This window comes from Lytechinus variegatus, chromosome 12 (assembly GCF_018143015.1).
Source record: "Lytechinus variegatus isolate NC3 chromosome 12, Lvar_3.0, whole genome shotgun sequence".
In the NCBI taxonomy this organism is placed as follows: Eukaryota; Metazoa; Echinodermata; class Echinoidea; order Temnopleuroida; family Toxopneustidae; genus Lytechinus; species Lytechinus variegatus.
Window position 1 is genome coordinate 15,336,412 of NC_054751.1, and position 16,807 is coordinate 15,353,218.

At 34.6% G+C, this 16,807-nt stretch overlaps 1 protein-coding gene across 1 annotated transcript in view; it reads right to left on the reverse strand.

Moving 5' to 3' along the window:
• Positions 1-16,807, reverse strand: part of LOC121425739 (TBC1 domain family member 14-like) — a 53,313-nt gene that overhangs the window by 33,317 nt on the left and 3,189 nt on the right. The window contains exons 2-3 of the mRNA XM_041621920.1: positions 10,235-10,486; positions 7,887-7,969 (exon numbers count right to left, since the gene is read on the reverse strand). Coding sequence (XP_041477854.1) covers positions 7,887-7,969; positions 10,235-10,486 — 335 coding nt within the window. The remainder of the gene's footprint in view (positions 1-7,886; positions 7,970-10,234; positions 10,487-16,807) is intronic.

Below are 16,807 nucleotides of genomic sequence, written 5' to 3' on the forward strand. Positions count from 1 at the left end.
GGGAGATGGCGAGATTTGAGTGACTATCCTACTAGTTTTTTTGCAACAAGAAATATATTTTCCATATTTTCTTTCTAATTTCTATTAAAAAGGGACATTTAGTTTTTTTTTACTATTTTCACAGATAAAATAGATTTTCCCCTTATTTTTATAAACACTAATTTCTGAACATTGCCTTTGATCTACCCTACTACTAGTATTCATTATAATTTTGGAATTTCATATCAAATTATGTATTATTTGCATATTTTACTTGAAAGGCACAGCATACTGGAGTACTTCCGAATATTTGTTATCCCAACAGAACATAAATTATTTATCATCCCAGTTTTGTGAAAATTTGATGATTGCATGCATGCATGAGTGGCATAGCTGGCCTATGATCTTTGTCCACAATAGGGCAAACAATTAATTTGTCTATTGTGTACTATTATAGAAAGCAATGTACAATATGCAAAATTGCCCCTAGATTGAAATGAAAAACAATTGTAATGACCTCTAATGCTGGACAATACAGGTTAAATTGTTTCCCATTTTCAATCTATATGTCAGCAATGCAATATAAGCAATCGCATCATAATTCAAATTGTATTATTGTTCTTTATGCCTTACATGTACATGCTTTTCTTATTTTATTTTTTAGTATTCAAGGCAGCGTCACCAAGCATGAATTCACAATTTCACATGTACAGTAATTTGATTATCAAACAGAGGTGGGGCCCTGAATGTAATTACATTGGTCTGATAACTAATTTGATGTACACACACGAGTTGATGTCAATAAAGTCATTTAGATAACATTTCACATTTTAAGCACATGTATACTATAAATGTACATTGATCTACCACAGCTGCATGGAGGCTATACATGTAGCCACTTCTATATTTAAACAAAATCTATTCACCAATATACACATGTATTGTTGTTCTTTTAACATCTTTTGTTGAGGTTATTTCTGTTGTTGTTGAAACTATGAACTTGAAAATGTAGTTCATTAATTCATGTAATTCATTAATTCAAGCAATTAGGATTCTAATTTAATTTGATTCACCATACAAAATATGTTCATAGTTCATATGTTCATAGGGAGCATAATATATCAACCCACCCTTAGAGAGAATGATGGAAAAACAAACCTTCTGAATAAAGAGTTTGTTTTCTTGTTTGAAAGAATGATAAATGATGTGATAAATGTACATGGAATTTACAATTGCCAGTAAAGGTCACTGTCATATAATTAGGCTAATTATCTGTGACAAATGCCTATTTGGACTTCTACTATTAAAATCACATATAAAAGGATTTTTAATGAGCAACAACCCAAAATGTCACAAATGACATATTCTGATCACTACCTTAATGGAAAAAGAGCTATGGGGAAAACTGCAAATTTATGAAATTTACATGACTAATGGGAGAGTAGTCCCAGGCCAGATGTTTTTTTTTAAAATAAATTGCCAATTTGAAATTTGCATGTATTTCAGTGATTTATTACTCGACTGCTTTCTGTGCAAATCACTTTATCGCCTAGGCTGGGTTGCCCTTTAAACATTGTGTAGAGTAATTACTGTTCAAATGGCTATGGCATGACATCACCACTGTCCAAGGAAATTTGTCTGGACAGTTATGCTGTGCCAAAAATGACTGGATACAGTGTGTTATTACATTCTATTACGCTTTTCACACTACATTTCCTTAACCCCATACTATCCTTAACCCAGACTATCCTTAACCCCATACTATATTTTTATTGTTTCAGGCTGTCTTTCTTAACCCCATACTAACCCCGGACTAAAGTATAGCTCATGAATATTGATGATTTTGCCTGACAGCGTGTAATTAACATGCAATTTTGACTTCTGTGATTGGCTAATGCTCAGGCCCACTTTTCCTTAGCCGTTTCGTTTCAGACTGCATCTCTTAGCACCACAATAAGCCAGCTACATGTAACGCTGCTATTTACCATGCTAGCCCACTTTACTAAGACGCAGTGTGAAACCGAAGTAAGCTAAGTTTAAACCCTGGAAATTTGTGGGCTAAGACCCTCAACCTTAGCCCCACCTATTTCCCGGGTTAAGGAAAAAAAGTGCAGTGTGAGAAGCATACAGGCCTATATCAGTATCAGGGAATCGTCATAACAGAATTCAGTTGGAACTGTTTTGATGTTTGTTGCCCCCAATACATCTATTCTATTACAAAATCAGAATTCATTATTAGGTAGTTTCAGACCAGCTCGATGTTTTGTCAGTTGTAGGCATTTTCTGATCAGGAAATTTACCCCGATAAGAAAATACCAGGTAATTTGGGCAGTCTGAAAGCAAATTACGTGTTATCTCCCCGAAAGAAAATACCCACTAAATAGTAGGTACTATTTCAGGGAGATTCGGCGTAATTTGCTTTCACACTGCTGAAATTACCTGGTATTTTCTGATCAGAAAATACCTGGAATTGACGAACTATGAAGCAGTCTGAAACCACCTATTGTGAGGTGGGTCTGCTCATTTGATTTATAAATCTCGCGTTAGATTTCTGTTTATTTTGTTGTTGATGTAGTTTCTCTATCCACCATCTCAATGATCTACATGTAGTTGTATTTATGTGAATGTCATTCATCAAAATCCTTAATTATGGATTTTTACCATAGATTTTAACATTCAAAATGAATTGTGAATTGAATCTAATTGTCCATTCAGTTCAAAATTCTAATGGCTTCCATAGGAAACCTCAATTTCATTTTGCTGGCTGACAAATGATCGTTTGGTTGAAAGAGTCATAAAACAAACTTGTATAGAATATTGTAAATCATTGGTGATATCAATAGAGCACATTTCCTGTGCCCTTGCACAACCAAAGAGTTTTAAATGCATCTTTGATTCCTTGTGGCTAGACTTATTTCTGTGAATTTATCTCTACTAAGCCAATTTACTGCACATTGAAACATGCCACTGCAAGTCAAACAATGTTCCCCGAACTTTTAAAACTGCATTTGGGTGAAATTCCGGGTGATGTGCAACTTCACATTTGAATTGAAAACAAAATTAAAGCTATAAGAATCATGAAAAATATATTATTTCATTAAAAAAAGAATGATTCAGCTGCTTATTAGATTTTCATTTTGATTTAGTGTGTACACATGTAATTCTTGACACTTGACACGCCTTAAGATGTTCAGAATTGTGTAAAAATCCTGAGAAGTTTATACCACGTATAAGAATGTGAGAATCCCGCTACAACAAAAATAGCAAGAAAATATTGCAATATTATAGAGGAAAGGGACAATTTTTCATGTAGCTTGACCAATACACTTTGCTCTTATCATATGTCTTAAAAAATAAGTTTTTCGGAGTGATAACTGCTTTGGTCGCAATCTGAGTATGCATATGTTACCCAGGAGAATGATGTTGATAAACCAGGTGGGTGTTTATAAAGCTGTTCGCAAGTTAAGAGCAACTTTAAGAATGACCAGTGACCCTTTCTTGTGGTAAATGGTATATTCATTGGCGATAGTTACGCCAGTCGCTCACCAGTCGTTCTTAAAGTTGCTCTTAACTTACAAACAGCTTTATGAAACAGCCCTCAGAATAGGCAACAGCTACATATGGCTTTTAAGGGAAAATCAAAATAATCAAATTGGTTATTATGGAAGCAACAAAAAACAGAAATTTCCTACTCACAAAATATACTAGGTATTTTTAGTGGATCTTAAAACACCTGGTAATCATTCTTTCTCCCTAGCCAAGCGATAAAACTGGTAATTGAAAGATTATTCTTGAAAATGATATGACATCATCGATTGTTCATACGCCTGTATACTTGGAAAATTGTTGATTGCCATTTCATGGTTCACGCGAGTTCATCAGTACGTATACATGTACAATGCAGCTCTACCTGAACTTATTCAATTGGTGCACACATCGGCCAAATCAGACCAAGTTTAAAATTTTGAAATGCTATATTCACATATTCAACACTACTTCTAATTCTAAAATTGCATGGTAGGGAATTTCTATTACTCATTTTCAGTACAATGAGGTCTTTTCGCACATTATTTCCTGACAAGAATTTTCTTGTGTGTTCCTTCTATCCAGATGAAAAATTAGCAACAAAAAGACTGTTGAACAACTACAATGCAATTCATGTTTTGTATGGTTTCTGCATGACTGAAGACCACATAAGGCATACAGGAAAATGTATTCACATCTGCCCGACAAGGAAAATACCCTTGAATTACAAGAAATCATTCAGGCCTCAAAAACTACCAATATTTTTGCATATTGACACCCACATGAACCAGATGAATGTACAGTTCACATACAGTAGATCAACAAGACTATTAACATTTCTTTACAATAATTATACAAAAAATGTGTGCTTTTCTTGTCTCATGCACATCAAATTTTTTCAGAATTTGCGTTCACACTAATAAAAAACCTTGGAGACATCCCAGAGAAAGTTCTTGTCATTGCAAAAAGTATCTTAACGAGTAACAGGCCTACAGACATTTTCTTTCAAGGATATCAAATTCTTTCCAAACTCGCAGAAAGCCTAGCATTTTCTGATTTGTTCAGAATTCCTGATCGAAAAACCCCCCAGGTATTTTCAGTGATCAGGCAGGTGTAAAAGACCCCACTGTAGACCATGACCATTTTTATCACAATGATATTAATGTTCATACTTTCAAGGATGACTCACAGTAGGGGATTCTATGAAGCTTGGGAACTGTTCAGACAGAGGGAATTTATGTTATTCAATGTACACTATTACACTGTAAAAAGAAAAGTTTCTTTTTACAAACGAACATTTCAGAAGAAAGATGTACATGTACAACGTAAAAACAGTGTATTTGTAATGTGTGATTCACAATCATAAATGAAATAAAAGTATGAATATTAACAAGTCCTGTTTTATCAAGACTTGTTTTAATGAAAAAACACTCTAATTCTGTATAATTTTACTATGAGTCAATCAAACTGATTTATTTCATTAGCCATGTCATGATATACTTTAACCAAACAATGTCGCTTGAATAATAAGTTTCAATCAAAGTTGTTAAAGTTACATGCTAAGCCCTAATTTTATAATCATATGAAAACAATTTCTAAATATCTTTATTAGTCTTAATAAGAATTTATCAAATGCATGGATATATTTTCGTTGACTGAATGGGGAATGTTTTCATGTACGCACTATTAGACTACAATGTCAGTGGGAGCTGGAAATTGTTTGAGTAGCTTGAGCAAGCCGCAGACAAAAAACGCAAGATCATTATCGAATGTTCTAATGGCTTATTCAAGCATTAATATAATATCCAGCAGAAGTATAGATATACAGATATGCACATTATTGTAATTGATAATAGTGCATTTAATTCTCTCTTTTTTGGGGGGGGGGGGGGTGGGGCTATCAACCAGTGGAAAACAGGTACCAAAAGTGAAACACAAAATCTGATTGCTTTTAACTGGAATTTTGTTGTTTCTTTTCCAGTTTCACTTCTATTTTCCTTCTTTCATCTGTCTATTTGTTGTTGTCCGTCCATCTGTCTCACTCTCTCTTTCTCTCCGCTCTCTTTCTCTCTCTTTCTAACAAAATTTTAAGCTGTAAGTACCCTATATGCTTGTCAGCTCTAATATACCTGTGCCCTCCCCCCATAACCTGACTCCTGTCAATCTATGCAGTTTCCAACAGGCTTATATTTCTTGCAGTTTTAATGCAAAACTTCTTGCACATTTGTAAGGTGTGTGTAATGTCAATAAAATTCCTGAAAATGAAATTCAATTTAAAATTTTGGACACAGTTCAACTTCACAAAAGGGAAAGAAAAAAAAATCCATATTGCTTTTACTTCTTTCCTATCTTGAAGTTGCACGTTTGTAGACTTCCTCTACCTTTCCTCTGTTTGTACTTTCTTTTCCAAGGCAACACAACCACTTACAGGAAATGATTTTTTTTAGAATAAATTTGTGCTTTGACAAAATTACTTGCATAGTACTGCTTTGTGGCAAAGCAGGCAATATTAAAGAGCATTTCATTACAAGAACTTGCGAAGTAAATTATCCTCATCAAAATGAAAGATTGTACACACAAATGTTTATGTTCCTGTAAAAGCAACATAAAGAGTAAATTAATGTTAATTATACCTTATCAAAGAGAGAGTACGCAAAGATTCATGTTAATGTTGCTCTAAAAGCAACATTAAAGTATTGATTGCTTTACAATCACATTGTTGAGTGAAATCAGATATTTCTACAGTCGTGTGCATAAAATGTCGGTTGAATGATAATAAAAAAAAAAAGTCAGTTGGTCTTGAGGTACATACATGTATACTCTTGCTGGTATTTAATCACGAAGCTTCAAATATACACAGAGTGCAATGTACCAGCACACTGCTCAAATAAAAGGTTTCATATTACTGTAAAAAATCTAGCCTATATTATTTTTTTTCTATTGCAGTTATTTCAGTTTATTGTAAAAATAACAACTAGCTTTTAAATAATATTTTCTCATACAGTATTTATTTCAGATTTTTCATTTTTTCATGAGGATCCTACATGTATCTCAGAATTTAAAGGACCAGACACAGGGGATTGTGGTCTGGTTGTTCTGACTGTTGCCTGTAAAACAGAAGGTTGTGGGTTCAAATCCTAGTCATGGAGTAATTTCCTTCAGCTGGTAATCGATCTCCGCTGCTAAAGTGTGCTGCACTCAACCCTGGGAAGGTAAATGGTTACCCAACAAGCTTCCTTAAAGGCACCAGGCACCTTAAACAGCAAAGGAGCTAAAGCCAGGGTAATACAATGTGAACTTGAATTCGAAAATGTTTGAATATGTAAACTACTAGATAATCAGTATTGTACTTTCCAAACGCTCTAATAGCCTCACATAGATTTATTTTGACCTCCTGATTATGATTTTCTTTTGCTTTCCTGTCTATTTATGCAATATTTGTTCAATGCAATTTATAATTTCACTTACAATCAGAACTCCTTTATGTCATTTGATCCGTTAATACAAACAAAATCTTTAAGTAATTTGACACATTATAATGATTATCTTTGTCTAAGTTTTTATGTAATTTATGTATTGAATGTTTTTTTATCTACTCTTTGTTTGATATCTTCGTATGATATCTTTGTATGTTCTTATATTTTGTAAACTTGTATATTTCAGCCACTGCCTGCCTATCATGTATTGCAAATAAACTATTACTACTCTATTTAATTGTACATATATGGCCCTTGCATATAATTATTACAAGTATTGTAAGTTTAAATGTAAATTATGTCAACTATAGTTCCCCAATAAATGACTTTATTTTATACATTTGTAGTTCCATAGTGGTTTATGGATAAAATTGTTCTAATTTGATTATCTGAATCATACCTTTCTAAAAACAAAAAAATATCATCACGTAGCAATTCTGGGGACCCCCTTCAAGAGTATCAGACATCCAACAGACTTCATTCATACACACAAAAAATTAATCCCTGCAGCGCAATGAGAGTGAACAATCAGTTGCATCATAATCATTTCTAATACTGCATAACCAGATATGATAATCTGGGGGTGTTGTGGTCCAGTGGTTCTGAGTCTCATCTTTCAATAAAGGGGGTCATGGGTTCGAATCCCAGCCATGACATGTTTTCCTTCCCCAAGAAATTTACCCACATTTTGCTGCTCTAAACCCAGGTGAAGTGAATGGGTACCCAGCTGGATTAATTCCTTGAATGCACCGACTCTCGAATGCTGCTCAAGCTAAAACCGAGGTAATGATAGTGTGCCTCAAAATAGATTATTTCTAGATTGATGGCACTACATAAATGCCTATTATCATTGACACCGACATCTATTCATTCTGATGACATCAATAATAATCCTTTTGGTTTTACCTTTCTTTTTGGCTTCTTTTAACATCTTGGTATATTCCTCTTTGTGTTTCTCTTCCTCTTCTGGATTCTTGGCTGGTAGATTTCTGCAAGAATAATTAATGTATGAATAAATGAATATATGAAGTGGAGCTAAATAATGTATGAATAAATGAATATATGAATAAATTAATAAATAAGAGATTTGCTATTAAAAAATATATCTGAACACAGTGCCACCAATTCATTTCCAAGAGTGCATTTTCCGTCATTTAGTGTGACTTCACCTCATGGAGGCACGGAGGTGAACTCTCTTTATAATGCCAAACTAAAAAACTCTAGATGGCTGATGATCAATAGTGACAAAATTATTAGATTTGGAAAAAAAATCAATCAAATAGAAGATAAATATGAAGTCTAACCAGTGAACTTATAGAGAAAAAGCAATGAATCCAATATTTGTAAATTAACTGATTTTATCCTAATAACCACCCAACAAATTACAAGTAATGATCCACCTCTTTACCGTGTCAGTGTTATACCTTTAAATCTATAAATAATTATTCACTACTTTTAATATGGACATGTAATCCCATCCCCTGATCATATAATCATGATAATGGTTTTAGTTCACTGACCCACAATGCACTATTTTCCCTATAAGCCATGCACTCAAATGGAGATGGTGTCTGGCAATTTTCAATCAATAAACTAGACATATTCACACCTGCAATATCAAAAAAATATTTTACTCTAATAAGAACATTTTACTCCAATCAGCAAAAATTGTTATTTTGCCAGTGTAGAGCAATGTCATACCCCCAAAATAAATGCTCATAAATTTGACTTGTAGGCACCTTTCAAATAACGAGAACTATCACAGGAATTTCTCATAAATAGGTTGTTAGAGCATTTGCAATATGAAAGCAAATTATAATAAATTTTGAGGTGAAATTGGATTCGTTGAGATAGAAATGTGAAAGTCATAACTGCTGTGCAGGAACTTTATCTGGTTTCGATACATGAACATGTATTAGGTGTGAATGCATGAAATGATATTAAATAAAAAAGGTATAAATGCCAAGTTCTTTTGAATTACAAAAAAGTGTTTTACCCTAAAGGACAGGTATGAATTCCCCTCATATTGATGCTTTTGAATGTGTGAATTTCATGAATTTTAGCATCATGCAGTACGAGGTGTGCAAAAGGAGATTGTTTTCATCAAGAAAAAAATCTGCAATCCATCAAAAATGTATTGAGTATCAGCCAAAAAAATGCATCAAAGATACAAGTAAATACTATACTAGTACTTGGCAAAAGCCAATAAGACAACATGATTCTGTTCTAGCACATTTCATTTATTTTTATACACTTCTGTACTTATAGATAAAAAAAATAATATATATTTTACCTCGTTTTATACTATCAAACATAAGATTTTGAGATTTAATGAAAATTAATGATCATGCATAATGAATGGAAAACTGTGATTTTACTATGAATAGTAAAACTTGTCATTTTGCTAAGACTAATGATAATGACACCCCCCCCATGTCAAACTTGGGTGAAAACCAAATGTTGCATTAAATGCAATATTTTTATACATAGGCCTATATTTTTAAATGCTTTCAGGGGACATCCTATGATACGTGATAGCAGGAATTCCCTTATCTACTGATATGCACTATACCGGTACAAATGAGTGACAAAATGACATGTTCTTTTCAAGACTGCCTTCTACATGTAATCACTGAGCACTTTAAGAAAAATGTACGTCCACATAGTGGACTGGTAAGAGATGACGTCATTTTTGGCCTACCATATTCCTCAGGTCCTCACACACGTCCACTATCAGAATCGAGAACCTCGCAACATCCATTTTGCGGTTCTTCTAAATCATAGTGGATGTGTACGAGAGTGACGTCATTTTGACCGTTCAAGCCCAGCATGAGGATCAGCCTTTCCCTTTTAAAACAGTTTTCAGTGACTTTTCACAAAATTAATGTAAGTTGTATGATGCACTATGTTTATCATATTTGGCATTGCTTTCTGACCTCCAAAATCTATATCAATATATATCCAACTCGAGTAAAAAGAAATCAAAGCAAGTGAAAGGGCACGTGTGCACAAGTTGCACCTTCGCATCACCCGACCGGGTCGCCAGGCGATGGTACGCCAGATCTTCCGGGTCGGGCAGCGTGTCATGACCCGCTGGTTATCGCACTGTTTCACGTGGACGTACGTAAACGTACAAGTCGAGTGAAATCTAAAGTATTCGCACTTATAGTGAACAAGGGCAGACGACGTTGACTCAAATGATCAGACGACTGCTACGTCATTCTCGTTCACTGCTCCTAAAACTCTTCACTTACTCTGGACGGTTCTCGAGGATGAGTGCAGTGGTGGAGGACGCCTCTTTGAGACCGGTATGGCGCTTCTTCCAGGTCAGCGAGCTAGTAGGAGGGTGTGTCTGACCCCTCTTCTGAAAGTCTTCCGAGATCTGCAAGTGGTCCCTCTGCATGGACTCCTTGGCAGGGACACGCCCGAAGAGCTTCCAGCCAGGGGGTGAGGACTCCACCCCCGGGGAGTGGGAGGACTTGCCTAGGGATTTCCGGAATATGTTCCTGTGTAGATATGAGTATAAAGGGATAATATGGAACAGGAAGTGATATTTTGTGCAAAGATATAAACTCGTGAAGCCACAAGAATTAATATTTGGAATTATTGTTCCCACACATGTGAGATCCAAGATTTTCATGGCAACACAAGTACAATGACCCACATACACCTCACACTGCAAGTACATACAATGTGTAATCACATATTCCTCTATTCAATTATTCATGATCATCATATATACTGTACATGGTGTAATGTAATTCATAGATTTGGAAAACATACAGATCTAAATTTTACACATTTTTATCATGTTAAAGTTAAACAAGAACATACTATATTCTGTACATCATATACATGTACATGTACATTGCAAGGCAGACCTTTTTAATACAGGGACAAAGATACAGTACACCTAGAGTATAGGACGTAGGGGAGATCGGGGTAAGTTTAAACATTGTAATTTTCTTTAACGCCTTTAAATAAATTTGTGCAATACTGTACTCAATTTTATTGCTATTTTTTTTACAACAGCTATCCATCATATTACAGACAACACATACATGTACATGTATGCATCAAGCCTGGTGAAGTTAGAAGGGAATTTTAGTTTTTTTCACTCTGAGTAATTTTTTTCTCTTTCAGAATTTGTTTATTATCTCAGAGAAGTTTATAGATCAAGTTGGCCTGTTTGGGGGTATAATGAATGGACACTTGTACCAAGCTACAAAATAAGGTTATTAATATGCAATGATGAAGTCTCTTTTGTGTGCTTTAAGCTTATAGATGTCAAATGGGCTTCTGGGGTAAGTTGGAACAAAATTGAAGGGGCTAGTTGGAATTTGGAACATGTTCCAACTTATCCTAAACACAATTATAAATAAAAACATTGGATATAAGAAACAAAAATGTATACAGTATTTCACACTCTTCTGAACATATATACCATGCTTGTTTTATTTCTCAGTTAGGTCTGAGTGTGCATTTAAGGCCTATTGAAAGCACCTACATGTAATGCAATATTAACCCTTATCAAATGGAGGGGGGGGGGGTCAATTTGAACACGCCCTCGACAAATTTCATCACTACATGGTTGCACGAATTGTGTTTTTCAAACAAAAATCATAAAATTATTATTATTTTTACTTTTGTTGGTTCAAATGGATTTATTTTATGCTATTTGTGATCACAAAATATTCACTGACAAAGTTTATTGGAAAAAACAATAAAAAACAAAGGTTCGAAAAAGTTTCTACTCAAACACAAACATGTATTAAATATATGTACTTAGTTGAGTACTTTGGTTTTAAAAAGTTACACGGTACATGTACATGTACCTCAAACAAAAGAATCTCTGATAAAAAAATATATATACTGAAGTATCTCAGGTGTACAAGTACTGTAAGCTTATAATTTTTACCCTTAAATTTAACTCAATTCCATTTTCCCATAACTTTTCAAAAGCAATATCACATTCAAGATCAGACTTTCAAATGCTTTTCATTGCCAAATGGACTACATGTACATTCAATCTGTCTAGACCCTGACAGGTCGACACACCCTCTCCCTATGGGGGCATAAAGAGACAAATATTCAGGCAAAAACAGTAAATTATATACAATGTAGAATGTCAACAAATATATGACATATTTGTGTGATTTAGTGTATGGAAAAAGGGTTCTACAAAAGTACAGTGTAAAAACAACAAAATCAAAAAATTTCTGGCAGTCTGATAATGTACATTGATAAAATCAGCAATATTGTCCAGTTTCTCCATCTACAATAGACCTACAAAACATGTATAGAATTTAATTCTTCCAAGGATATATTGAATATATTTTTCTCTCACTCTCTCAAGATATGGAGATCAGTCGAGATTGTGTTACTTACGAACAAATATGAGTACAATGCAGGTGCCTAAATACATTGTAGAGAGAAATTATTTGCTTGCAGAATTCACATGAGACGAAAAAGTTACAGGGTGTAGTGTGGCCTTTCTTTCCTTTTTTGGGGGGAGGGGAATGGTGGTACAGATCTAGTTTTTCCAACCTTACTGTCCTAAGGTATGTATTCAAGTATGATAAATTGTACAGTCTAACCTGTGTATAGTGGCCATCAAAAGGAAACGGCAAATGTGGCCACTATAGACAGGTTGGCGGCCATCTTGAAATCATATGCATTGTAGATACTTTGCAATGAACTGGACATACAGTATGTGTTTTTAATAACTTCAACTTTTTTCATATATTGCAATCAGGAATCTATTTCAATTGATCATCCAAAAACATGTCTTGTTGCATATACTGTACATGTAAGTATAACAGAAAGATTCGTGTTTAGATGCAGCTGCAAGCGCAAAGAGAAGCCATTCAATCAATGTTAACACAAGTCAAAACTCAAAAGTTTTGGGGAGCTTATTTGTCATGGCCACTAATGAGGGTCTACTATTGATGATAGAGGGATGCAAAAATGAGTGGCCACTGGCCGCGTTAGACAGTTGGCCACTACAGACGGGGTCTACGACACATGAATTTCCTGCAGGGAATTTAAAGTGGCCACTATAAAGCATGTAGCCACTATAGACAGGTGGCAACTATTGATACAAGTTCAACGGTATTTGTATAAATCATGATTTACAATGTATTTTTTTAAATATGTACTTCAGTATTTGTAGCAGGCATAGGTGAGGGGTGGGCAAAGGGGCATGTGCCCCTTTTTTCTGAGGACCCCCTTTATCTTCTTGTCACTTTTTGTTTAAAAAGCCCCCCCCCCCATTACCTCTGGATCCGCCCTGGTGCATAAGCTCCATGAAAGGACTTACGAGATGTACATGTATTAATATCCGACAAGTCTTGTTTTACCCGACAGTTACAGTTTAACCTGCTTCTCAACCAAAAATATTGACAAATTTCTCCCCTGGCATACTACATGTAATGTAGAAAGTGTTACACTTCCATGCCCAAAGTCACTGCATTTGTTTGTTTCAGATTTTCAGTTCCGTTTCATAATAACGGATACATGTACAAGTGCATCTGAAATAAATTTTCCCCAGTACATGTAAACCTATTAAAGGCACAATGATTTCCTACAAGGTTATCACAATGTATGTTTAATGCATGAGAGAAAACACTGCACATCTAAAACATGTACATGTATAACAGAGCATTAATTAATTTACAACACGATCACAAAACCTACAAGTACAAATGAAGCCATCATGATTGCAAAGCCCATTTGTGTCATATAGTCTTCACTGAGCCTCATGTAGGCTACATGTACATGTACATGATCCCTGGAGCCCGGGGTGTGAATTAATTTCTAGGTAGCGGAAAACAGTTACATACCTTCCAGCCAGGTCAGGATGACCGATTGCCTCAAATTGTGTGAGGCGGTAGCAGAGTGTGCAATCTGCCATTTTAAAACAGAATGGAGTCTTTTGACCCAATGATTGGAAAGCATGTTACATGTATGCACACACTGAATCTGATTGTATGGCATTGGCAAGCATTATGTATGTGCTATAAATTAACTTTTATTTTGAATTTCCTTCCATAATTCAAGGCTTAAATTATTCAAAGGCTATGACCTAGAATCCCTGTTAAATGGGCTAAATGCCCCTCTCATTGGCAATTTGTAATTTACGTTTATTCTTAAATTTTTTTCCATACAATAGATTTGCGCTGTATGCACCAAGATACATGTACATGTAGATCGTGGATTTTCCCTCAAATCAAAATATAAAGATTTAAGGCATGAAAATGTATAGATGTATTATAAATTGTGCTCTCTGAATTTGGAATGTAATGAAAAGTCAAATTCATAACCGATTGCATAATATAATAGGCAGCTACTAAAATCCTGCATTTTTTGCTGCTAATTGAGGAGTGAAAGGGGATAAATTTACAGTAGTTAAGTTTTCGTACATATAAGTCTATGGAATTCACAGAGGATTACATGTAGTTAAACCATCATTGGTGAATTGCACCAAGATTTAGACCAAATGAAATGTTGTCTAAAATTTAACCCAGTCTAACAAATGTACCTCAGACTAAGTCCTATTATAAACTAAACCTCCTTGGTGAATAACGGCCTATGGGTTTACTACATGTATTACAGGGAAAAGTACTACAGAACAATATGGCACTTACTGCTTTTTATAAAGTCCCTGTTAAATATTACGATTGCAAGGCAGAAAGAAAACAGTACAGTGTACATTCATGTATTTTTCATGTAATCCTGCATCTCTGGATTGGATTGAAAACAACATGAACATGGCATTGACTGCCTGCCATGTAGTCTTTTCTAGTGAGCAGACTATTTGTGAGGTTGTACATTGTAAGCTAGTCAGGATAACCCTCGCAGATGAACACGTCATCCGTCTTGTACTCTGTGATGGAATTCATTATTGATTTGAAACCACAGTGCCCGTCTGGAGTGGAGTGAATTGAGCACTTAACTTGCCACATTTTATTTGTAATTCCAACCGATGTACAAGTATTAAAGAATGTATGCTTTGATGTGACTTCTGTCTGGTGTGAATATAAATAACAAGTAAACATGTTTGTTTTGGAGGAATATTCATAATATACTGTATAAAAAGTCAAATGGGTCAAAAGGACAAATCAAAAGGTACAAGTCTTCTTTACATTTATTAGAAAACTATGTACACCTTTACAGGGAAATTTATTTCACAAGATTACAACACATCAACTGTTCCATAACAAATAATGAACATTGTGGTGATGCAGTGCTCAAGGGAACATTTACACTACACACAGGTACGTACATATAGACAAAAACCAAAGGGTTGTGCCAAGGAGGTTTGCATAAATTGTGAAAACCTGAGATGCTGGCATCAACTGACTCTTACACCACAAACAAATTCTAAAACTAGAATTTAAAATCGTCATGAATAAAATTTGATGGGATAACTAGTGGGTGGTCGGTCTGTGATTCTCAAGATCATGATCACAGTCAAGATTCATGCAAACCAACAGCCTGCACACCAATATGATCTGATCATCATGATGAACACTGAACTTTTATTATGAAAAGAACATGTCGAATACTCATAAAAAACAGAGAACGAGAAGGTTCTGTGAAAAGGACCTATCCCAGAGAGGTGTACAAGACACGATCTTCATGATCAGATCATGATCATGATGATAATGTTATCACTTGTGCCTTCATAATCAGATCATGATCATTATGATCATCATGACTACAATGACCAACATCATTATATTAGTATCATGATCACCATCAAAAATATATTATTAATGAGTACATTGTATATCATATACAATACCAGTCACAATTCTTTGAATCACTATTACCTGTTTCAGGAAACTTTCAGCCAGAGAACAATAGAACAGTGGACGGAATCTATTGTTCTCTGGTCAATAGTGATTCAAAGAATCATGACCGGTACTGCATCATAATTGTGACGATTATAAAAATCATCACCATGATCATCATAACCATGATGATCATGACGATTAACACCATCACAATCATGACCATAATCATCATGATGATGACGTGATATGTTGATGATTGCCATGATAATGAAGAATGAAGATCATGTTCATCATGCTGGTAGTGTAGGAAATGGGATGGAATTCGAGAGGCGGGATAGTGAGAGAGAGAGAGAGATTTGGTGAACAAGAAAACAGGATTACATACATGTATAATACAGCTGAGCCCTCATAATGTATTAGAGAATGAGAATGTTCTGTGAATATAGGTCTTATTCCATAGGTATTACACATGTGATGAAGATAGATTGACATATACATTGTACAGAGGGATAGAGAGAGGAAGACAGATACTAGTAACTTGAGAGATGGCTATACAGGTGGACAGATAGATGGATGGATCCAATCATCCAGACAGATAAATGGATAGATATACAGGTACAGATAGAAATAGATAAGATGAATTGCCATAGATAGATAGATAGATAAATGTAGATAGATATATACTAAAGATAGATGTGAAAAAGAAATAATTTTGAATTGTTATACCTCGCACATTTAATGGTCATAAAAAAGTAAAGGACCATGTGCGAAATGTTCTAAAAAGAAAGAAAAAAAATACTCATATTCACCCTGGGCTCAACCCTGTGCACCGTTAAGTACAGAATAAAGGTAAATTCAATGAATTGTCACACAAAAAGTAAAAAACACAGGTTTTCCATTTTTCGGTTTACCTAAACAGAAAATCTAGTCTTAGAGAAGCAACTTTGTGAAAGTTCTTTTTTAATCATCAGGATCCGATTTTCTATTCTCTATTGATTAACTTTCACAAATTAATATTTACATGTACAT